Source organism: Rhopilema esculentum, chromosome 20 (assembly GCF_057945365.1).
Source record: "Rhopilema esculentum isolate cy_ngs chromosome 20, ASM5794536v1, whole genome shotgun sequence".
NCBI classification, from domain to species: Eukaryota; Metazoa; Cnidaria; class Scyphozoa; order Rhizostomeae; family Rhizostomatidae; genus Rhopilema; species Rhopilema esculentum.
In genome coordinates this window covers 2,476,645-2,502,058 of record NC_142834.1, presented here as the reverse complement: position 1 = coordinate 2,502,058, position 25,414 = coordinate 2,476,645, and the positions used below count along the sequence as shown (strand labels likewise).

At 37.4% G+C, this 25,414-nt stretch overlaps 1 protein-coding gene across 1 annotated transcript; it reads left to right on the top strand.

Moving 5' to 3' along the window:
- Positions 1-13,315: 13,315 nt before the first annotated feature.
- Positions 13,316-18,684, top strand: LOC135687694 (uncharacterized). The gene has a single exon (XM_089114388.1). The coding sequence runs from the start codon at positions 13,824-13,826 to the stop codon at positions 14,604-14,606; it is 783 nt and encodes a 260-aa protein (XP_088970514.1). The 5' UTR covers positions 13,316-13,823; the 3' UTR covers positions 14,607-18,684.
- The last annotated feature ends 6,730 nt before the right edge of the window (positions 18,685-25,414 follow it).

Below are 25,414 nucleotides of genomic sequence, written 5' to 3'. Positions count from 1 at the left end.
ACAATAGACGGATGGTCATAGAACAATAGACGGATGGTCATAGAACAATAGACGGATGGTCATAGAACGATAGACGGATTGTCATAGAACCCATGCCACCGGGGAGCGGCCCTTGCCACCGGGGAGCGGCCCTTGCCAACGGGGAGCGGCCCTTGCCACCAGGGAGCTGCCCTTGCCACCGGGGAGCGGCCGCTCAGAAAGTCGGTGTCTGAAAAAAGTGCAAATCTGCAATAAAATTAATACCTTAAGAAATATTCTGAAATGTATTTGAATCTAATCTCAAGGGCGTTGTCGCAAAATAATTTTTGCTCGTTTCGCTCCCAGGGGACCCTTCTGTATGACCCTACAGAACGTTCAACAATTTTTCCCACGTTTTGGGGCTTATATAGAAAAATCCTTCACATTCTTTAGACAATCCTGATAAAATAGGAACTAGAATGCTAAAGCGCTTCAATCCTTAAAAGAACTGGATTCTGAAATGCTTGTCGGGGACTTTGCTCCAAGGAGAACGGACTTAGTTTGCAACTTTTGAATACTGTCTATTATTGTTAGATATTTGATTACAACTTTGGATAATCAGTTTTTATACGTAGTGCTTCCTCGCTTTACACAATTCGGAATATAAATGTAAAATTGCCACTTAAAAAATTAATAGCTTTTTCAAACACAGTTACAAAATGGGGTGTTTTCCCAAATTTTTAAGGGTCTGATCAGCAAAGATTTACTCCTCTTTGCCCCACTACTTCCTATCGTCTTTACCTTAAATTTAAAAATGGGCGTTTCCATCATTTACCAGTGACCGGAAGGGTGTGGCACCAAAATTAGTGTCTAACACGCCCCCCCAATCATTGTTGCTTAAATCCGCTTTATTTTTAGCAAAATAATGGGCATGGTTCTCCCGCCCCCCCCCCCCCACCCTTCGGCAGAGACCCTGCATTCTATTAGTCATTCATAGTGCTTTGGGGGTGTAGTCGGACTTCGCGTGACTAACGCACAAGAATCGGATAAAATGAGTCAATTACGGAAGAATAGAGTGTGTTATCGTAAAGAGCTTCATCAGACAGCAATCTGAGCAATCCTAAAGCTGCTGTAAGCTGCTCAGAGTGAAAAGAACGTCCCCGTCATCCGATGATCTCTCCCTAAAAACATTACAATCAACTCCGCTTATAAACACTCCGCCTAAAGTCACAGACGCATGAAATTCAGACCCAAATATGCAAAACTACTTAATTTAGCTCCACTCAGTGGCGGAAATTCAGGCTTTCATTTTGGGGGGGGGGGGGCCTACGATTTTCCGACAAAAGAACATCACGGACCATGTATAATTTCAAAGAAACTGCACATTTTGATAAAAATAGGTGATTTTTTGACGGAACCCTAAGAATTCTTTGCTGACCACGCCATAATTAAGTAGCAAAAAGAACAATCCATTTATGATTTTCGATATCAAGATTGATATCTCATCTAAGACAATTGATGATACAAGAGGTAGACCGATAACACTTTTGACAAGTCGTACGTTCATTTTATGCATTTTGTCTTGTTTTCGTCAGTGGGAAATACGTTTGAAAATAATTTTTGTTCAGAAGAATCCGATAGAAATTTTGGCTGATCTTTACGGAATTGAAATTAAATACACAATTCACAAGCAGTTTTGATTTTGGTCATATATTGTTTGATTGATTATTTAGTACTGGCTAATATTTTATCAGCTATGCTATGTTCAAATTTTGCAAAAAGGGCACAGAGAGGTTATAAAGGCCCCTGGGGTAAAAAAGGAAACGTGGATCACCTGGGAGCGAAGCGAGTCAGTCACAAATTTTGAAGCAACATTTGGTATGACTTTCCTAACTCATAGAACCGCAGTCCACCGTAACAGGAGCGACTCAAGACTTGCGAAAAATGAAATTCCTCCCTCGCATCATTGAAAAGAAACAGTCAATAATCAGTGTCACTGACGAAGCCCTCTAGGCCCCCTTCAAGCAGGCAGTATCTAAAGGTGTAAATGCTGCCCCCAGTGTTATAAAACAGAGAAAACCATCGAGTCACCTTTTGTCAAGGTAAAACTGCTCACATTTTATGGCGTTTCTAGGCTCCGCGGAGCTGGATGGGGCTGGGGGCTTTACCCCCACTTTTGGCAAAACATGCAAAATATTAAGAAATTAACCACAAGTAAAGTATCTTTATATTCGACTTAGCCCCTCTCCTATTCTTTACACCCTAGTATTAGACTGTATATGAAATCTATTCGCAAAGATAATTTTCGCAAAGACAATGTTTCATGCAAAGATAAGAAAATTCAGCGTGCATTTAAACTTCTGGCTTAAAACTTTGTCCTGATTGTTTACATCTCTTCGTTCAACAAGCCATATTATGGTATTTTTATGATCTTGTTATCGACTAACAAGTTTAGATAACCTTGAAATGAACTCTCAAATCAATTTAATCTCATTGGCCTAAGATAAGTAGAGCAGCTGGTATTTCAATTTCTGATCACGCAAAGATAGTTTGAACAAAGAGTTTATTTTCAAAATTCAAATTCTGAAATTCACAATAATATTCTTGCTTTGTTTACAAAACTTTTTGGGCTAGATTTTGTAGCCAGATATACCTCGATGTTCACAATTTTTAAGCCTTTGAAAAAACTTTTACATCAACTGTCATTTCTGCTAGATTTCTTCTTCACTAACATCTTCGAGAATTACAGACCCCATTTGTTGTCTTAACATTGCAAATTTAATTACACAGTTCTCTTTTATCTTCCAACTTTTTAATTTAGTTTGTTCTATAATATCATCGTTTAAGCTATGTTTGGACCCATAATAGCATTTTTGTAAAAGTTTCACTTCCAAACAATATTCCGAAATTAAGAACTTTACCCCTGTGGAAAACTCGGCACCTTCGTCTTAGGTATCGTGACAGTATTTCTATAGTGTCTGGCGGGGTCTGATTCTCATAACTCGTACTTATCTTTCGTGGTCAAGTCGAACCTACTCTCTACTACCAACGTGAATGTAAAACAGAGGGGGGGGGGGGGGGGACGGATGGCGAATCCCATTTAACGATTAAGTGAGTGAGTCATTTGTCTACTGACAAAACTGCAAAGTTGCCGACGAAGCACCCCCAAACTACAGTGAAGTTTTTCCAAGGGTGGTGTCACCTTCCTCCCAATACACCCCCATAGTGACAGCCTCGTATGAACCTAATTAAGCAACCCGATGCCTAAGCAAAACGAGACAACACAATAATAATAATAATAATGATGTCACATATTCAGATAATAACTTTAAGATTTTACCCTAGATTATTCGGTTGCATATCGCAATGAATTTCCAACATGTCTTGTTATAAGAACATTTTTAAGAAAGCAGAATACAAGTCAATGTTAATTTTAACTGTTCACCTTTTCAGATGTTGAAATATTTAGTTATTTACTGTGAGTTCAACTTTTGTTCCCTTTTCTACTACCATTATGTGAGATTTTTGCAGACCATCAAGTGGTTACAAAAGTTTTAAATCAGTAAGAGCATTAGGTATTCCAGCATTTTTACCACTTTACTCTTTAAAGTTTGGAACGACATTGATTGGTGGTACAAAAAATGATAATTGCATTGGTGGTACAAAAAAGAAAACATTTTGATTCAAGTTTTTCGTCTGACATTCTTCAGAGTATAAAACGTAACAACATAGTGTTAAATCTTTACTCATGACGGAGGTAAAACGTAGAAAACTCATTGGATTATTGGTAACATAACGCATTCAACATAAACAAATGTTAACATAACAATATCTGCCATCTTGCTAATCGAACTAACTAAAAACGTGGTGCGCGGTCAGAGAACTAGGCACCACTGAAAGGACAATGTTTCATAATGGTAAATGTTCATGTTCATTTATAGGTGAATATAAGTCACATCTCAACACATAGATTGAAAACTCATTATCAACGTTCTGGCGTTTAATACTCTGAAAAGTGTCATACGAAGAAGCTTACGAGCGTTTCAAAAAGTTAGCTTTTTCAAAAACTTATAAGTTATTGCTGCTGGAGATCTCCGAAGTTTTAAGAGAACACGAGAAGCTTTTTGAATCCTTTGCGTTGAAACATGATCCCCTGGAAAACAGCATCAAAGAAAACGATATGTTCAATGTTGGCATGATATCCAATATTGTTGTAAAGACGTATTTGTTATATTCGTTGCTTAATAAGATTGTATTTGAGTAGTTAAAATGGTTTGTATCATGTACAAAGATTTTGTCATATCGACATATGGTGTTACTAAATCATATCATATGGTTTCTTGTTTTTCATGTCCAATTAATATCATACTGGAAAAACTACATTTTGCCTTAAATGTTGATCTATTGGTGTCAATGCGAGCTATAGTTGTACAAACATCTTTTGATTTTTTTTTGCAATTTGCTTTAACTTTGCAAAAGTCATCCCACAAAGTAAGATATATTTTGATACATGCTTTTAATGTCCTTAAAGAAGAGCATACATCAAAACCTGTTTATAAACAAACTTATGTGGATGACTTTTTAACGCAAGTATTAACTCAATTTTCTTGGTATGATTTCCCCCCCCCCCCCCCCTCTTACAATTCGTCGCTGTCTGCTGTAATGAAAAGGGTAGCAGGAAAATATGCGAAGACTAAATAATGGATGGCAGTTTGTGCAAGAAGAAGGAGATTTTTGGCAATCTACTTTATAAGCATTTGTCAATTCTGTCTTCTAAATTAACAAAAATTTTGCGACAAGATGCACACATAAATGTGCTGAAACTTCAATTGTTTTTGACGTCAAATTTAAAACAGTTTCTTGAAGCTTTGATAAGTCATTGGCAATCACATACGGATTTGCCTAAAAAGGCTGTCCTTGGAACCATCACTGGTTGGGTATTTTGCCTCCTTTACCTGATTTTCCGTACGATATTTGCGTGGCATACAGTGGGGTTTTAGCGAATCGATCGAAGACCGGTTTAATGTTCTGGTTTATATTGACACAAGCGCCGGGCCAAACAAAAATCTAGTGCATTACTCGAAACGGTTTCTAGGAAGACAACAAATGCTTTAAAATCGGATTTCTTTTTCTTTCCATTTTTAGCACTGATGTTGGCTCAATGAGGTTTTTCTCTTCAAAGAGAGCTTACCGGCCTAGGCGCTCAGTTCCTTCGGCGCCAGACAGTTACAAGATCCGACTCGCGCTTATTTGCAGCAACCAATTTATTTCCTGTCTTTTAACTCTAGCTTGGATTAAAAGGTTTTAGTCCAGCATTGCTTATAAGATGAACAATGATGAGAAAATGTATTCTCCATAACAGCTGAAAGAATTTCACACGATGGAATATCTAAGTGCCGTGGAAAGAATAGAATCATTCGATTAAAGCATTGTTCTAGAACAAAAGAAACAATAGGCATTTTTATTGGCAACAAAGGATTTTCATAATTTTGGGGGGAATGAGCTTCCGTAAGAACAATAGTTGCTGCGGACCTGCATTTCGTGTAAAACAATGCATCATTTTTGACAAGTGCATAGTACTGCCTCTGGTGGCAAGGGGGTAGGGCTAGCTATTGGCCTAGTTGCCCTTATTGCTTCCTGTGTCTATTGGATTTCCCCCCTGCATCTCCAAAGTCAGCCTGAATTGTGGAAAGTACCGAATCAAGGAACTTTGTATCGCCTCACAAACAAGGTATTTTCCATCACCAAAATTGTTCCCTCTTTATTCCCTTAAAATTTCCCCCATAAAAAGATATGCATCGTACACATTTTTTATTATATAAGATATTGTTTATAAGAATATTCAAGCTCAGAATCATCCAATTTTTAAGAATATTTTAAGAATATTGCTCACTCTCAGCTCATATAATTGTGTCTTAGTTGTTGTCTATTTTGCGATGTTTATAACAAAGAATCAAAGAACTGATCAATCTTGTCTTTTTTTCAAAAAGGATGGTTTTTATTAAAAAGCGGGCGATGCTCTCCTAAACAGTAACACGGTATTGAATAAATATAGAATCACTGTACTTTAAGAATATATTCAGGTTTAAAGGGGAATTTCTTAAGAATATGAAGGGTGGAAAACCTTATGGCATTTTTATTATAAAAGAGTGTCTGAAATTATGATTATTCGTAATTTAGGAGCCGATTATCGAATCTTGGATCATAAAACTTAATTTCAACCAATTTCTATACTATCACAATTTTAAGCAGCTAATAACAAAATTTTCATAGTTCTTTTAAAAGGCATCATTTTTGGCAGCAAACTATTGCCAGCAAGCTTTGCTTAGGCTTATTATTCCTAGAATATTATTTTTCGAGCCAAATATTTTGTAAAATCGTTTGAAAAAAATAAATAAACTAGAATAAAATTTACTGCGGTCATTCTTCATCATGAAAACAAGCCTAAAAATGAAGCATTTTAGCACAATATAAGCTTGATGAATGCAGCTCCAAGGTTTTGCGTCAAAGTCCCGCTTGTCTTACTTGCTAAAAAGCCGATGTAAAAGTCCAACAATTGCATCATTTTCCAGTCTCAATATTCTTACAAAATTTATTTTTAAACTTCCAAGAACAATACGGCGCGTCCTTTGTTTTCGTCATTAAAGACCAAACTTGCTTTCCAAAAAACCTCGTCTGAAGGTACTCACAAAGACTTTTTTATCTTTTTATGTTCAAATAACAAAAATGACGAGTCCATGCTTGTTCGTCATTTGTTTCCTGTGTCTTTCATTTAGTCAAAACCACATCAACTATTTTTTATTATCTTATCGTTCCGTCATTTTTTGTTATCATATTATGATGGTACCATATTAGTCACAACTTCATGTTAGTCGCTACAGTACCGAAAACAACGTGAACAAATTTCAATGAACGCAAATCAGCCGCGCGTTATCAAACGTTCTTTATCGCGGTTTCAACTCATGGAAAGTGCGGATTTCGCGGCCCCCTCGCGCAGTTCCTCTTTGTAAACTATCAGGGTATATGCCGGGTTATCTCCCTGTATTTTCACTCACATAAACTTTCAGCAATTGTAAAGCTAACTTGTTTTTCTCTATAACCCTCACCTTTGGATCTGCAGGTTATTATTCAATGTTTGAAAACTGACAGTTAGTTTCAATAGGAGGCAAAAGTACATAAGATTTCCCTACTTGATTCTTGGAAATAATTTTTTAGAATATTGCATCAACCCACTCCTTGGGACGTTATCGACCTTATCTTCATCGGCGGGGCAATTCACTCTTGCAAATTGCGTAAGAGATTTCCCTTAAAATAAAAGGATTTCCAGGTATTTTCATATAAAACAATAGGATTTTAACAAAAGATGTATGAGATTTTCTCAGAATGATTTGCCCCTCGAACTTCACGATATGTTGTGTGTGCAGGCTTGTTTCGATTTTGGTGTAAAGCTTTGGAGTTTTGAGATTCTCTGGGTTATGTCCGAGTAGCCATTTTGTTACGTGTGTGATTCGAACGCATGATTGTATTGTATTGTATTATAGATTATTCAATGTTAGTTTTTACAATAGTGAATATACACTAATTAAGACTAACATGAAGCAATTTCAAGGATTGCATAAGACAGTTCATTTACTGCAAAACGAACATGCGCACTTGTTTTCAAGGAATCAAGTTTTGATCAAATTCTTAAATTGTCTGGTATTTTGTGCTATCTTTATTGATTCTGGGAGTGAATTCCAGATTTTAGGCCCTTGATACAATATTGGCATGATACGATATTTCCAGAATCTCTCCTATAGTTTTCTAGATAAGGCATCGTTTTTTAACCTGGGTCAATTTTTTGCAAGAAATCGTTTATAAAAAGCCATATTCTAGGGTGGCCAAAAATTAACAACCAAAGTACTGTATCCCTTTAAGAAACTGCTCGACAACTGTTAATATTAAAATATTGAGTTGAAATTATTTTTTTGGCGATTAGACATAGCCATTAGAAAGAAGACCTATACACTCATTTTTTATAAGAAACAAAGGTCAATGTTGAGTACTCCAGTTTCTTATTGTTCTGGAAATTTCAATACTCGTTGTTTCTTAAGAGTTTTTTAACTATGATGTCATGAATGATGTTATGAAATGTTCGTGACCTTTTTTATCACATCAAGAGATTCGCTTCCGTTCCAATGCTGTATTTAGATGTCAGAATATTTTTATCCCTTGTGTCTTAATTTCTAGGCCTTCAGGGCAATCTTGTTCTTGGATTTTACAAATTTTCTTTGTTCTCAGTTTCATTACGATTTAATAGTTTCTTAATTTTTTGCTTCGAGTACTGAAGTTTCTTAATTTTTTCTGACTGTCCAGTACTCGTTTCTTATAGCCAGTTTCTTATAAAAAAACGAGTGTATGTGACTTTTAGTGTTCGTTAGGTGTTTTTCAGTCCCTTGCTACTTTTTTATGCTTCTAAGTGGCTCTTTAGCATTTAGTATCTAAGAAACTTTAAGGACTGAAATAAAAAAACTGAATGCTAATCACGAATTTAGATTCTTAGAAAATTTTTAGTTTTCATCCAATGTAAATCATGGAAAGAGAGGAGAACTGCCCACAACGAAGCTACACAGTTCAAAGGAAATTTGGCTACATTCTTCACAGACAGGCTTCAGTAGGGCAAATACATGCGAGAACTAAGAAATTTAAAGCTAGTTTTTATCCAAATTGTTTATCTGAATGGGAAAAACTCGACCCAGAGATCAAACAATCCTACTCAGTAAGTCCTTTCAAAAAATAACTATTTGCATTTATCCGTCCACCTCAAAAACAAGTCTACAACATCCTCCACGATCCAAAAGGTTTATCCATTTTGACACAACTTCGTGTTGGACTTAGCAAGCTGAATTTTCACAAATTCAAACATAACTTCAGTGATACCGTGAATCGAACTACTTTTTAACAGGGAACACTTGCCCCTGGTCCAGCAACAATTTTAAACTCTGGAGTGAAATTTCTACAAGGGATTTACCTGTTCTAGGAAGACACCAACCGTCTTGTCGAGTCATTTTTAATCTTCCTTTCGGGACACACAGGCCCCTTTTTGGATACCCTCCCTGACAACACCCTTGGGTCTAGATATAATGAATCAATCACAACCCTGGAGAAGCAGAATGTTTAACATGAAACTCAGTAACTTTAAGATCACAGTCTTTTGCGCCTTTTGGAGGCCTTGTTCGTAAATCACGCCGCGGCATTGATAGAGGTGTCAATACACGTAACACAGAGAATATCTCTACTCTATGTAACACACCTGTAGCACGTGGATTCATATTTACTGAACGGCATTGAATGGTTGACTGCAAACAACAGGTGTTTCTGCGACATGAATACAAGTGCATACCCAAGATATCTGCTTCGCTGGTGTACATATAATGTGACGCCCTCATTAAACGGTCTAGCGTTTATTCAGCAACAATCAAATAAAATCACGATGGCCATTGAACTAGATAAATCAAGTCAAAGAAATGAGTTTCTTTATTCAATTTTCTCAGGTAATTGCAGTTGGTGGGCAGACGTACCATTTAAAAAACTTCAGATTCTATGTTGCCTAGTACCCTCTGTAACTTTTTTTGGCGAAGATCTGATATCAATGTTGCGCTTATAAACAAAAAGGGACGCGATTCTGAAAAGGGGTTGGCATTAACATGGCTCTTTTTTATTCGCATTACCGGCCAAATTGCAAGGCCAGAATTCTGGTAGGCTCCAAGAATGGGCCGGGCTCACAGCAACAACAATTGCACCCAAATAATGGCCCCCGGCCAGGGGCGGCGCCAGACAAGTTAGGCTCCAACCACAAAGCAAAAAATTTTATGACACTCGTTTTTTACTGTCAGAAAAGGCCCGTTTACCAACAAGGAACGCTAATTTTGCCAATAAGGAAAGCCCATAACCAACTTTTGGTTACGTAAAGCCAGTTTCAAAATTATAGGAACACATCATAAAAATACATTGCCAAAATTGTACCCCTCCCCTAACCTTTTCTCATATAAACTCGATTCTACCGAGAACTGGGGGGACGTGTCCCCAGTCACTCCCGTAGCGCTGTTTCTGCCCCCGGCCAATCGCCTCTTTTACCTCCCTCTTGTTGCTCGGGGTTATTGGCAGGTGCCCGGCAGGTATCAAACTCAGGCATTCAGGGGTAGTACGACATGCCCGTTCGTTGTTGCATGCCAATTGCTTCCGTGCATTCATCCAAAGGTCGCCACCTCCAAACAAACCACAAAAACAAGTGGACACGTGTGTGCCTTTGTATCGTGGGGATCATATTCGAAATCCGTCAACAAGCTGGCAAAAGAACATTCATGTTTTCTGAGAGCCCTCCTTCCAGTTGATGGTTTGTTTCACGTAATGATGACCGGATCAAAATGGGAATTAACCGCTTAATTCGTGTTTATATCTGCGGGGAAAGTGCGCGGATTCCCCTTTTCTAACATCGGGTGGCCCCACACGTATGTCCTCAGTAGGCTGTTGATATCAAGTTACATTAGTTTTTTGCAAATTATCTTGTGGTGTTTTCTAAAAGGCCTTGCCCTAGCATATTTGTTTAAGCACAGTGATGCAGCTCGAGTCACGCCACACCATGGCCACACTTCCTCCTGCCTTCTCCTGCCTTCTCCTGCCTTCTCCCGCCTCACTTCTTCTTACACAGTCCTTCGACTGTGTGACAGGTGTATCAGTCTAATTTTCGGGGTAACCAACATTAGGCAGTTTTTTCCCTGGAAACAAACACCGACCATAAAGTTATTGCTCAGTCAAGAAAAGGGCTGATGCACCAAATGCCCAAAATGTTTTTCCTGAGATTAGGGTTTTGTTTATTATAACTGAGGGGCCCCCGCGATCGAATTAACCACATGATAGAGCACGTTGCTGATAATGATGATGATCATTGTTATGATGAATACAGGGGGAAAGGGAGAGGGAACACTTGTTAGTTGGGGGGGGGGACCCAAACTAACACATATCAAAAAATTAAATAAATGAACAGATGTGTTTAAACTGAATATTATAGGAAACATTGACTGTGAATTACTCTGACTAACTGTGAATTACTGTGGTGCTAAGCAACAAGATTCTGTATTTTGATATTTTTGGGTCTTATCGACACATTCTAACAGATACTTTTGGGTCTGTAAAAATTGTTTCCGATACTTTTGGGTGAACTTTGATAACTGCAGATGGACCTCCCCCTAAATAAAAAATTTGAGTGACTCCCCCTGGGCTTGAATTACTAGGGTGTATACAGTCGAATCGCTAGCAAGTGTGCTCTCGGGGGTATTCAGGCCTCACTTGCCAACAAAGTGAGTGAGACATCCTTTGGCGACAGGCTTGAAAATTGACCGAAAAAGCAGCACCAATAAATGGCAAAAAACTCCTGGTTTCTGAGATGGGATTTTATAAAGGGTTTAACAGTGTTGTTCAAAATCACACTACACAATACCTCAACTCAGCTTGTTCGCAATTTGCTCTTAACTTTTGACCAAATTTGAGGCTTGTATTGTGATAAAATTGTTCTTATAGAAAAGAATGCATTGCTATTATAAGTGTCATTTTTATGACATTGAATGTGATCGTAATTATGATTATGATGAATACAATGATTTATCAGGTAATATCAGGATTATGATTGTTATTATGATTGAGGTGTTGATTATAATAAGGAGTCGACGATAAATTTGCCACTTGCGCACGCTGTACAACACCTGTAATTGCCAAAGTGTTGAACCTGCGATGGCTCTATTCAAAGAAAGCAATGTTTTCGCTATTATCACTTGCTAATGACCACCTCTTCCTTTAACTGTCTACAAATGGCCACCGAGTATCTATTGAAGTATGTGATTCCTTTCAACAAATTTTGAATGGTCAGTTAGTTCAAATGGCGACCCCAGTCAGATAAACCTGGAACAAACGAAAAGAGCCAGACAGATTTAAAAGGCCGCGTTTAAAGTGGTCCAAAAGATTCTGTTCTGGAGTGGTGTGATGATCGTTCGATGACTCTTTCATTTCTATTTGAGTTCCACCTCTCTTTGTTGTTGGGGAAGCCCCGTCAATTCCTCCTTTGCCACGCCCCCATAAATTTGCGAGACCGTCCTTAATGCATTCTGTTACCTGTTATATAAAATTTAAAACAATGGAAAAATGACACGAAAGTGTGGCAATGGGGCCGACTTGCACGGAGATTTTCCGGTTGTTTGTTTGGTTTCTAAGTAGCTGCCTAAATAACGAAAATGAAACGCAATCATTACACTGCATTACTGTTCATGCGCCTTACACAACATAGTGAAACCTTCTGTTTACATCCCGAGCACTAATGTTTTCCGTTTGTTTTGATTTGACACGATAACAGAGGGCCACTATAAGGCCAACAATAGGAGGGCCAATGACCGCCGATGCCCACTACAGAGAATCACGCCTATTTCTTGGCATGCTGCCCGAATGGGGATGCCATCAAGAGAATTCGTGTGTTGATCAAATTGTCATACAACTTGAGTAAGATCAAGTAGGCGTGGAATAGTGATGTAGTTTGGAACCTCTTGATTTCGAAGTCAAGCAGGCAAAATCTTTGAAAAAATTAAAAGATGCTAATTTTTGCTTTTGATATTTTAACATTTTCAGCATTTCAGTAAGAGCTTGTATATTTTAGCTTTAAATTTTAAATTGTTATATAATTTATTTACTTGCAAAAACCTCTTTACACGGCCCTCTAAAATGCAGTCCTTTTGAACTGATGGGGTAGCCACAATTATGGAAGTTCAAATGATGTTGAAAAATGAAATGAAATAGAAAAAATGATTGAAAAGATAAAAAATTTCATTGCATTTTTAGTTCCTGATTTAGAAAAGCTTGATGTTCTGGTTTAAATAAATTCAATCAAAGTTGAATAAAGCGTTTATCATTGAGTAGATTACGTTTGTCAAAAATCCTGTGACAATTAAAAAGGGGTGTAGCCCACAGGACAACAAAAACCCCAAAAATACCAGCCTCTCAATTCTATCCCAATATCTTAAATGACATGCTCAAACTAAAACAGCCTCTATATTTATCAATTTTGTTATAATTTGCCTCAAATTGAAAAAATTTGATGAAAATCTCGACAGCCGTTTCTAAACTGCGTCACGGAATAAACATATGATCAATAACTATTTTCTTCCTTTTCATCAAAGTTCGTGAGCCGGTTACGTGTTGTACCAATACACGTGCCTATTGTCCTTCAGTATTGTTTCTGAGCGAGAATTCCCTGACTGCAATCATTTGATTGGATGACCGTTAAGGGAATCACCAAGCAGGCTTGCTTTTCCATGACGCAATCCTTCTTGTTTAGTACCCGCCCACCGAAGCAGCAGGGCCGGTTGAATTTTTTTATTGTTCTTTCAGACAAAAGTTAGTTCACAATAGAGACATCTGCCGGTAGATGGAACGCATGCTTTATTACTTCTTATTTTCATGCAATGGGCAGATTTGTGATGAGGATATCAAGGGTGGGTTGTTGTTTACCGGAGCCTACGAGAGAAACTTTTTGATTTGTGTGATGAGTTTATCTTGGAATTGAAGATAATCTGAGGCGAAGGAAAAGTTCACGACACGCAGCAAACTTTTTGTGGTTTAGCCTGACTCAATTCTGCTTCGATAGAGCAAAATTTACTGAGAGTCAAAGTGGTTTATTTTATGTCAAAGTGTTGGTGGTTCTTCTACGCAGGATTTCTCGTGGGGAAATTTACGGAATCCGCCTTTGCCAACAGATAAAATCACAGGTGAAATTTTTTATTGATTGCTTTCAATAACCGGTTCGTTCGTTACTTGAGTTAGGCCGTTTCTTTAGAATTGCCATGTTGGACAACGAAATGTCGATCGAGTTGGTTAGAAGAGCAAACGACATGGATGTAGACACCGCGGCCCAATGTTTAATTGCCATGTCCAACTCTGGATGTACCAAAAAGGCCGGCCTGGAGGCATCATCGTACGATAAAGCTAGACATGAATCCTCAGACTTAGTTGTTGCCGATTTTCTTGCCAATTTGAAAGAAGGCCGGGAAAAGATTCAGAAATCTTCAGAAGACGGAGAAAGCCCTTGGCTCACTCCTCCTAGAAGCCGTACTGCTTCCCCAACAGAAATGGACGATACCAACGAGACAACGGAACAATTTTTTAGCCTTGATGTTTTGGAAGAAAACAATAAAAGCCGCTCGAAAGTAAAAAGCTCCTCGCATGTGAAAGCGCCTGCCAAATCAAACAATGGCAGGAAACGGGCCGTTGCCTTGAAACAAAGTGACTATGAAAACACTGGCGATGTCAGGCTGGCATGGAAGAAGAAAATGCATATTTGCTGGTACAAGGATTGTGCCAAAGTTTACGGGAAAAGCTCGCATTTGAAAGCACATCTCCGAACTCACACAGGTGAGCGTCCCTTTCACTGTAATTGGACGGACTGCGGTAAGAAATTCGCGCGGTCAGACGAACTTGCACGACATTACCGCACTCATACAGGAGAAAAAAGATACGCGTGCCCAATTTGTGACAAGCGCTTCATGCGAAGTGACCATCTCACCAAACACGCGAAAAGGCACCCAAATTATGATCCGGTCACACGAGGAATAAAGGCCCCGAAATGACTGAGTTGCACCAAGTCAATGTGAGTTTTAAAAACTGAACGTTTTGAATATTCTTAAACGGCGCTTTGTTCAGACGTTTGGCCCGCACGTGTCGTTATCATTTGCGCCAACTTTGGAGATCTCAAGTGGTAAGTAAGTGTTATTTTAAAACGTAATGATTTAAATGCAGTATGCAGTGTCGTATGGGCCATGCTTACCTGTGAAAATACCGATTTTATTCACGAAAAAACAAATCAATGAAAGTAAGAAAAGCGAAATTTCCTTCTGCGCACCACGGAGAGTAGGAGGGTCCCACCCACTTTTTAGGGCGTCTCCGAAAGCGCGCGCAGAATGCGGGTACTTTGCCGCGTTGATGCTGAACACGTGTTGTAAATATCAGGGGCGTGTCAGTAAAATGGGCGTTTACTTCAAGGATATTCTTTAGTTAGCTTGTATAGTGTTTGGTTTTTGAATTTAATATAGGACTTTATGATACATCCCATTTTTTTGGTTTCAATATTTCCTTTTATGAACAAATCTAATCGCCATGCATTTTGTCTCGAATTTCCGCATGGATGTGTCGTTATACAATCTTGAATGTTTCCATTCCTAATTACGACTTTCATAGTAATGTCATGGAACTTGGTTTTGTCATTTGATCAGAAATTAGCTGTTATTTTGAAATAAACTTAGTTTCAAGTCTGGCTATGAAAACCAAAATTTTTTCCTCGGGCAACAAAAACGCCCAGTTTCCGCGCGTCAATGAATGGTGAACCAGAACGGGCTGTCTTTCAGCTATCTCGTGTTACCGGGGGGAAATTTACCGCAGGTTTTGAGAAACACAAGAATATGTCTGTCTTCAGCCATTTGTGAAAGCCTTTCGGCATTTATGTTTCCCACTGTTGTTAAAAACCGTGAGACACGAAAGCTATAAATCGGTCATTCCCTGGATTGGTTGGCTTAGTTGCAGGTAGGTTGGACTGCACGATTGTAAACAAACGCAAATAAAACAATTATATTGTCACGAAAGCTTTAAAATATTCGCAAGGTTAGAAGAAAGAAAAAAATTTGACCAGAACCTTTTTTCCTATCATGAAGAGCTTTTAGTTTCACATACTAGACTAGAAATGAAACAAAACCGCTCTTTGAGGCAGGTTAATTAATGACATAAAAGGAGAAAATGTTGGTGATTTTTAGAAAGATTAAGTATTATTTTCTTAATTTGATAGTTTCCTGGTCTTTTAAAATCTTTTAATTTGTCCAGCTATAAAAATGAATTACATTTGAAATTGGCGTCGGTTATTATTATAAAAGAGAAACTTTAACAATGGTTGAATCATCTATTTTCTACGAAGGATAGTTCTTGTTATCTTCTCTTTTATCGTAATGAGTGAAAGGATGAATGAATGAGTGAAAAGATAAATGGTTGTCTTGCTTTCCTTTTGGCGGATAAATGTTAACCTAACTTTCCTTGGGGGCGGTATGATTGCTGGGTAAATGATGGAAAATTCAAGGGCTTTTGAGTTTTGCAGGTTTTTTGTCTACACCATCGTGTAACACACGAGGCATATTTTATTTTACATAATAAAGAAATCCGAAGAGAAAACGCTTTTATTGACAAACGATACCGCGCGGCAAAGCGTCTGGGATCTCGCGTCTCTTTGTAGCGGTTTTCCCATTCTTTATTCCCAGTTACCATAAGGGTCTTTTTAAAACGATTTTATATACTATTTCTATTAAAAATTGGAGAGCCTCTAGGGCTTGGAAGGAAGCTGTCGCGTTTATTCGCATAATTATCGCGGTTTTCACAGGTAGGCACTGGTTGGCAAGTTTGTAAATAAGTTGTATCGTTCAATTGTTTCAGGTTGGCAACTCTGCGGAGACAGCCTCCCGTCTGTATACCCCAGCGTTCTAATTTTGTATTGCAATCAAACGGGTTATGGCACCACTGCAAATGACAATGCCAACAAAATTTTGGAACTGGAATTCCACTTTTTGTTGGCTGCCGTTGACACAAAACCAAATTCTCAAATTGAAATAGAACAAAAGAATTTTTAATCGGAGGATTAAATGTTTCCAACCACCTCATATTCAGTTGTTTGCAGAAATGAAGCTTCGCGTTTTGCGTGCCATTTCCAAACTAGGCCTAAGTATGAATGAAAATTTTGGTAGCGTGTCAACGAAGTGTGTCATAGCATAAATATTGCAGATCCTTGTGCTTTTCAAATTAATATGTGCCCTTTCAGTCTTCATTAAAGCGGTCATTATATTATTATATTTCATATCATGGCCATTATGTATTATTATCATTATATTGTTATTAAATTATTGTTATTTTTATTGTCATATTATATTATGTTGATAGCCGCGCGCCAGATGTATTACCAAACGTAGGCTACCTTCAAAGTTATTTTCTATGTATAAGGAAACTTGCAAATAGAATATAAAGTAAATTTCATATATTTACAAACCTAGCTGTTTTATTGTTTTCTTTCAACGTTCACTAAAAACCCAAATATAAGTTTAATGTGTTTATCTTTGTTGTTATTGTTACTATTTTCGAAGTTAGAACTTAAATTTGGACCATTTTTAATGTGATTAAAAATGTGGTTTTGTTATTCAGTTGAGGATTGAAAGGGTAGTTAATAGTGTTAAAACATATAATATTCGTTAGGACGGTCGATTTTAAATAAGAAGTCGTATTTATCAAAGTCAAATTAACTAAAGTAGAGTTGTAATTGATTTTCCATCGTTTCAAGCGGTGAATTGCGTGTTGCTAGACAATTTATGTGCCGGTTTAATAATAGGTACCTGAGTTGATATCAGGTGTTAATAGATCACTGGACTTTTTGGCATGGGCCTATTTTAACTAGCTTCCTTGCAGGTGCAATGGTCTTCGGGTTACGTGTTGTTGGTTATGCGGGCATAACATTTTCATTGACTAAGCTGGCTTGCTTGAAATATATGACTTTTTGAGTCGTTTCACAAGCGTCGTCTTGCCCTCTTTCCTCGCCCACAACGCTCTCAGTCAAAAACAACGAGAAAAGATATTTCGTTTCCAAAACACCCGGTTGTTTAACGTCGAACTGTAGATGTCTTTGCCAGTAACCTAACCTCTCGCGTGAGGTGACTGACCTGTGGTCACCACTTGAATAAGGTTTAAGTCTTAGCCAGATCCATTGCAGGCCATATGGATTCTAGGCCTAAGACAACAAGACGACGGCAAAACAATCAACCAAGAATAGTTGTTTGTTGTAAGAATTTACGACACACAAACCCAAGCCATTGCCCGGCGGTTGCTTCAGGCCCAGTGATCCAGGCTTTTGTATACCGTTAATTTCTAATGCGATCTTTCTTTTAATTTTGCTGAAATTGATTATTGTTACTGTCGTATTTTTGTTTTCCATGTTTATTTGCGACTTTAAAGGTTTGATATCTTGATTTTAGTTTGTTTCTTTCGTAATTGCATTCATGTAATTAAAATATTTTTCAAAATGTATTCAAAGTTTCGATTGATTTCCTCGAATAGCTTCGTTTTCATGTAAATTCGTATAGATAGATCGTTTTAAAACTATATCATAAAGGTTGACAGTTATTATCAACTGGCATAGTTTATCCTTGGTTGATGCGTTAAATGGGGGCAAAGAACAAACACGTGGTGATCCCCCGGGTGTGGGGCTTTTGGGGGCTAATTTTTCCACATGCAATGAATTTTGTTAAATATTGATAAAGCAATGTGGAGATTTACTATGCATGCTGATCCCTTCCTTAAAATTTCTGATGACAGTTTCAGGGTTTTTTTACGCGCGGCTCCCTCTTTTGCCGCTGTAAAATCACAATTTTTTGTTCTGGATGTTCAAATTCCCGTTATGAAAATGAATGGGAAGCATGGGTAAATTCCTAGATGCTGCAATGCATCATGGTTATGCCCGTACCTTGTCACGTGTTTGTTCCCAGTCCTTGACGTGGACAATGTAAATAGTCTAAATTATTAGCAAGTTCACTTTTTCATAAAGGCAAAATGGAGCGTCGACCTAATTTATCGCAGAATATTGTACGAGCGTATTGAAATATTCAGAATAGTTGCTTCTTTGTTGAACCTGTTGTTTTGTTTGCTTCTTAACTGCTATTTATTGAGAATGGTTTCTTATCTTCATAAAAATTAGGTAAATGGCGACATTCATTGTTTAATGCAAACATTGCCAATGTGTTCATATTAATTGGAAATAATATGACTGAGACTTGAGGGAGGGGTTAGGGAAAGAAATAAAGTTGACTTTTAATGTAACAAACCATGCTTGTAGCTGCGAGAATCTTTTCAGAATTTTTTTTGTTATAGCAAGTATTACCAGCGCACAGTAAACCCCGCAAACCATAAACTCATTTTTTTGGTCATGAGTGTATTTTCGATACCTACCCAAGTCTTAGACCACAGAAAAGAATCATCATTATATATTTATTTGCCAATTGTTGGAAAATTTTGCTTTTGGACAATTTTGGGAGGTTTACGTCACTGCACTCTTCTTTTTATAAGAACTAGATAATTTTTGCCGAGCCTCGATGTTCTTAACTTTTTTAAAATTTTAAGCTCAAATGTTCTTAAAGTTGTTCTTATTTTAAGAGTGATTTTTCGCAAATATTTGAGAAGCTACATACTGTTTTACTGACGTTTTACTGATCTAAGACGTTTTTCTGGGTAAAGTTTAAAATAAAACAATGACTGCTAGTGTTTATGGACAAACTTGCATAGTTTTGTTCTGTCGACATGACATAAATTTCAAAATGCGAATTGTTTTCTTTAAAATTTCTCATCTGAAGCTGAGCGTGTTCTAGCCTTGTTCTTATTTTCTGGGCAAATCGAGCCTCAGTGTTCTTATAAAGTGTCTCATAAAAAAAGAGTGTGGTCTTTCACTGTAGCTAATTTTGAAGACCAAAGGGACCAACCCCTTGACCACCCTCAACACAAAAGTTTTCATCACAATTCTGGTTCCGTAAAGTTTCACTTTCATATGCCTTCGTGTAGCTTCAGTAAAAAGGAAATATTTCGAAGAATGCGTTTTCCTAGAAAAGAAGACCTAGTTCTTATGGGAGTTTCCCGTTCAAACAAGGAACTAACAAATCGAGGTCCATAAACTTCCTCAGTTAGGATTGTTCTGATTTCCAGCTTTGAAAATGTTTCTTACGTACATGAAATTGTGATGTTACGTCATACAAACGACAATTGAAACCAATCTTTGTCCTATGATTCGATCTCAATTTGTGTTTTGCAAATATTTGCTTTTTTTAAACTAAATTTTCACAACGTCTCTTGTTTCCTTCTCATTTTTCGTTGTGATTTTTGAGTGACAGTTGTTCCTTTTTTACCTTTAATGCCTAGTCGCACATCAAATGCTTGAAATATGAGTTTGAACTGCCATTGTCTCACATTGTCTCACAAACACTAACTCCCTCCAGTTACGAGCAGGAACAGGCTAGCACCCCGAAGCATTGTTATAATGCCCTAAGTGATCCATTTTGCAAATGTTGCGGGCAAAAGAATGCTTGCTCCTAATTTATGCAGAGATTTTTCTTTATTTATACTTCGGCGTACCCAATTTACATCAGGGGCGTCAAAAGAAGGCCAGGATAGTAGTATGACAGAGGGCCATTGATCCCTAGCTCTGCGTGCTTTGTCTAATGACTTATTAAAGCCATTTGAAAGGACTTTTTACTTTTCTTTGAAAGGACTTTTTACTTTTCTTTCTGCACTCTGACACATTATTCAGCGACAAATAGAGGTTATGTCAAATAGGAAAAGTCACATGCGTTTGCACGATGCAATTGCCAAATTAGGATCCATACCCCTAATACTCCTGGGGATAATTTGTTTGCTGGTTTGATTAACTTAGGCCTAAAGTTGTCTTGGCTTAGCTAGTATTCAGATCAAACAAATAACACACTTCAAACGAATTATGTATGATTATTCACCCAAATGACTGCACCACGAAAACTCCATTACGCTATAAGGATTTTATATTCGACGACTGAAGAGCCGATATTGTAACGAAGCAACTCGTTCACTTAGGTCCAAATTTTTCTCACTCATCTACCTCACTTTGTCAATAGGAGATACAGAAATACGGAGTTCTTACGTGCATTTCTGATTTTCTATTGAAAGTTATGTATTGTCAATGGTATTGTGTCACGATTAAAGAAATACACTGTGGTGTTCGACAGGGATATTGTCCTGGGCCTCTTCTTTTTATCCTTAATATCAATGAATTTTCGTTTTGCCTGGAAAACTGTCAAGTAGTCATGTATGCTGATGACACAACACGACCACCTTCTTTCTGCAAGAAAAAGTTATTTGTGGCCTCTGGCTTTTCAAAATTTTTGCAAAAAAGTGTTAATTGAAAATCTCAAAGAAGAAAATGTCCTATACGACCTGTAATTTGTATCTCCTAGCTTTAAACCGAGTATTCATTCATACATCTCTGTAGGTATATTTAATACAATTTTTAACAAGAATCCATTTAGTGTTATGAGCTCTTTGTAAACGGCGAAGACATGTCCTAGCTTTGGCACCGTTTCAATCCCGCTTGGCTTACATCCATGAACATGAAAAAGGGCCTAAAAGACAAAAAAGAACTTGCTCATGGTATTCGGTCGTGTGTGTGACCGCCATGTTTTCCGGTTCCAGGGCTCCTAATTTCCGAATTGGAAGTCAGCCTGGAAGTTCACCGCAACCGTGTGGTTGTTGCTTAGAGTTGATAATCCGGACATAGGGTAGAGAATTACGGTGCCAGGGAAGTTGCACGAAGCAGCCACAAATCTTGAAATGAAATCCTGCGGTCATTTTAGCTTATTGACGTGGCAAAATGTATCCAGAGTGCGGAGATTCTGCTAATTATTGAGTAACAAGTTTAGGGTCGTTTCTTCTTTTTACTTTTTACACTCGTTTTCTAGATAAAGGATTATTTCTTCTGAAAATTAAGAAAATATTCGAGAAGGGATCCAGATAACCTTGAACTGAGATCCTTTCCATCCAGAAAGGTTTGAAAAATTTAATCTAGAATATAAACGAAGATTGCTGTTTGGCCCAATAATAACGTTAGTTTTGCTTTAGTATGTCCTGAAAATGGGTTTTGAAAATAATATGGTTAATAATCATGGTAAGATGATTGCCCAATTACTACATACAAAAGACGCTTGGAAAAATGGCAAGGGTAAATTGTGAACAAAGCACCTTCGTGATCGTTCTTGAGTTCTAACTTTGATAAATGGACAGCTATGTAGCTCGTTAGGATTTTACTTGAAAGGGGCTAACGATGTGTTTCCTGAAAATTCGGACAAAGCAGCAGGATTTCCGAAATTTTCTGACAAATTTGTTGCTTTGGAATGACTGTAGCCCCACTGCCCCTAAGCAATGTCTCCCCAGAAACAGCCATTTTCTTTTCCTCATTTAGAAATTGCAGAGAGGGAAGTCTTAAATCAATGCTCAGTGGCTTTTTTCATGTATACCCTTTAGTGACCCCTCTTTACCACATCTCTGACACACTTTTTTGCCGCAACCCTCAATTAAAGCTGTTAAAGAATTTAAGCTTTCAAAGATTTTACTTAATACATCTTATCTGATTAAGTTTTGTAACGAAGGGACACTTCCATGTTTCAAAGATTGTGGGTATTAGTCACTTGACTCCTGTTTGACCTTTTAATGACCCCATTTTATCCATGCATATGTTTAGGCACTAAATGAACATTTCTTGCTTCTTAACTTATAAGTTTAACATTGTTTAGCATTGTAGATTTTCAAGCCAAGTTTAGCATTGTAAATTTTTCATATCTTTTGAAGACTGAAATCAAAGCCAAGGTAAGCATTTGATTGTCTTGGTTAAGTTATGCAAAAGAAACTGGAATGGTATATTTGTTTACAAAGCATAACAGTTTAAATCACCATTAGAAACCTTACGAAAGTTCATTGCGTGATCAATGCCTGGCATTGTATTCAAATAAAAACAAATTTTGCTGATAATGGATAGGTTTATATCAAGTCCAATAGTTGTAATAAAGAAACAAAGGATAGAACTAATATTTATGATTATTGGTAATGATAACAAAAGTAGTAAAGACAATAAGTTAACGTGATAGTAATTGTTTATAAATATTGAATTATTTAGTTGTATTCTGGGTGGGTTTGCGAACAATCATTGTCCTTCAAATACACTCTTTTCTTTATAAGAACCAGTAAATTCAAGTTCAGGCTGACTGTTCTGAATTTTTTCGAAAATCTGAGGCTGGATTGTTCTTAATTTGTTCTTAAATTAAGAGGGTATAAGCAGTGCTATTGCTAGATTTTTCGCTCTAAGGAGGTGTTCAGGCCTCATTTGCCAACAAAGTGAGTGAGACAGCCCTAATTTGCTGACAAATTTGAATATTCACCGAAAAAGCACCCACACATCGCTAAAAATCCTCGATTTTGAGACAAAACGTTGTTCAAAATTACATTTTGCAGAAGCCCAGCCTCAGCTTGCTTTTGATTTGCTCTTAACTTTCGACCAGTTTTGAGGCCCGTGTTCTTATAAAATTGTTCTTTTAAAAAAGAGTGTACACTGCATGTCAGATCGCAATCTTGCAATGATTGCAAAAAGGTATCAAAATTCTCAGAGAATAAAGGGCTATACTTTTGTTCATAGTTGGATTGCATATATCAGGGGAAGGTTAGGGAAACCCTACACACAAGCCAGGAAGTTTTTCTTGTTCATGGATGGTTTTGATTATATGCAAAATTTATAAAATCCTAAGACAGAATGTTTTTGAAACTCACAAAATTATCTGCAATGCAAACAGAAACTTTCAGTAGTCTTTTAATGCACTTTCTAGATGGCTGAAAATATGGCTGATAAAATTGCAAATTAACTGTCCGAGAAGCAAAATAAACTGAATAATCCATAACAAACCAAATTGCTGTTTCTTACAAAATAGTTCACAAGAAGGACAAATACTGATAATGAACTGAAAAATAAAAATAAAGTGAAAAGTATAGATTTTCGCTAGGCCTTTGAAATTGCTGAAAGGACAATGCTTACACATTTGGATAATGAATGTTACCTCTAACAACATTTTAGTCAATGAATTTTATCTATGTTTAATTTTGTTTAAATGCTGTATGAAAATAATGTGCAAGCATTGAAAAAGTGAGTGAGAAAAGGCATAATTCAACAATCGGAGAACAGATGGATTCTATGGATTTCTAGAAGATGGCTAGAGTTTGCATTTATAACCGAACATTTATGTGTTTAGAGAAATAGGTTTGGTATACTATGTTACACGCATTTTACAAGAAACTGGCTTTAAGAAACGAGTACTGGACAGTCAGAAAAAATTAAGAAACTTAAGTACTCGAAGCAAAAAAAATTAAGAAACTATTAAATTGTGATAAAACTGAGAACAACGACATTTTGTAAAATCCAGGAACATGATTGCTCTGATGGCCTAGAAATTAAGACACAAGGGATAAAAATATTCCAACGTCTAAATACAGCGTCAGAACGAAAGCGAATCTCTTGACGTGAAAAGATGTCACGAACATTTCATAACATCATTCATGACATCATAATTAAGAATCTCTTAAGAAACAGTGCGTATTGAAATTTCCAGAACATTAAGAAATTGGAGTACTCAACATCGATTTTTGTTTCTTATGAAAAAATGAGTGTACTAGGGCTATAAATTTGAACCCTTCTTGTGCTAACTAAACACAGTTTCGTATTTAAGTGCTCCAACAGACACATTATACCTTGATTCGTCAATATACCTTTGTAAGATGAGAAAACATTTGTTTTAACGTCTAAATGCAGTGCATAAACAGAGTGCTGAAACCACAGGGTCATCATTTATTTGTTCATTTTCATTGATGTCACTCTTGAAAATGTGGCCGCGTTCATATTCCAGCTTTTGCTCTAGGTTTACCCTACCTTACTATGGACGCTGATGTCTCAGAATACTCATAAGGAACAATTGTAGAACGTTTCTCCCCCCCCTCCCCCCCCCCCCGCTTTTTGTTTTGCATATCATATGAAGCACTTATCCCCAGGGTCACCTTTTACCTTACCTAAGTTTCTTAGAAAAAGACTGCGATGAAAAGATTATAATTTCAATGGAAGTATGCAACGTATGGATGTGGTGCTGGAAAGAAAAGAAGGGGATGGGAGCTCAAGTTGATAACGAGGGGTAAAGCCTTTCTTGCATCAAAAGAGGACTCAGCACAAAACTGCTCCCCCGAAAGCCGTCACAGTGCTGCAGGCTGACATAACTCAAGAGAAACAATAAATTTCGGTGTTGGCAGATGAATTCGTGCCTGCAGTATAGGCAATGAAGAGATCTTGCCCTTTTTAGATCAGCATAGGTACACAGCACCTGCTTGTTGATCTGGCATGCCAGTGGGTAATCCCCATTTGCTCTGTGAAACCTAGCAGCTTAATTTTTTAAACAGCTCTTCAAGTTCTACAGAAAGTCACGCAAGAACTCTGCTTACAGTGTCACGAGAACCAAGAAATAAACTTGTAAACAACCCTGATTAAGGCTAGACATTCGAAACAGTGCGCATGTCATTTGGCATCAAGCAAAACAAGTCGATGATATGTAGAGAAAGCAGCAACAGCAGCAATATGAAGTAAGCCTTTACATGGGGAAGATCTGTAACACCACTGTTTGATATGAATATAAATCTTGGGTGGCAATAAAAGCCAAATGTCGCCGTGATTGGAGGGGGCTGGGGGAGGAGTTGCTTGCCTTGCTGGTCTGCATCGAGGGGTAATTCACTTTCGCAAATAGCGTACGAGATTTTACCT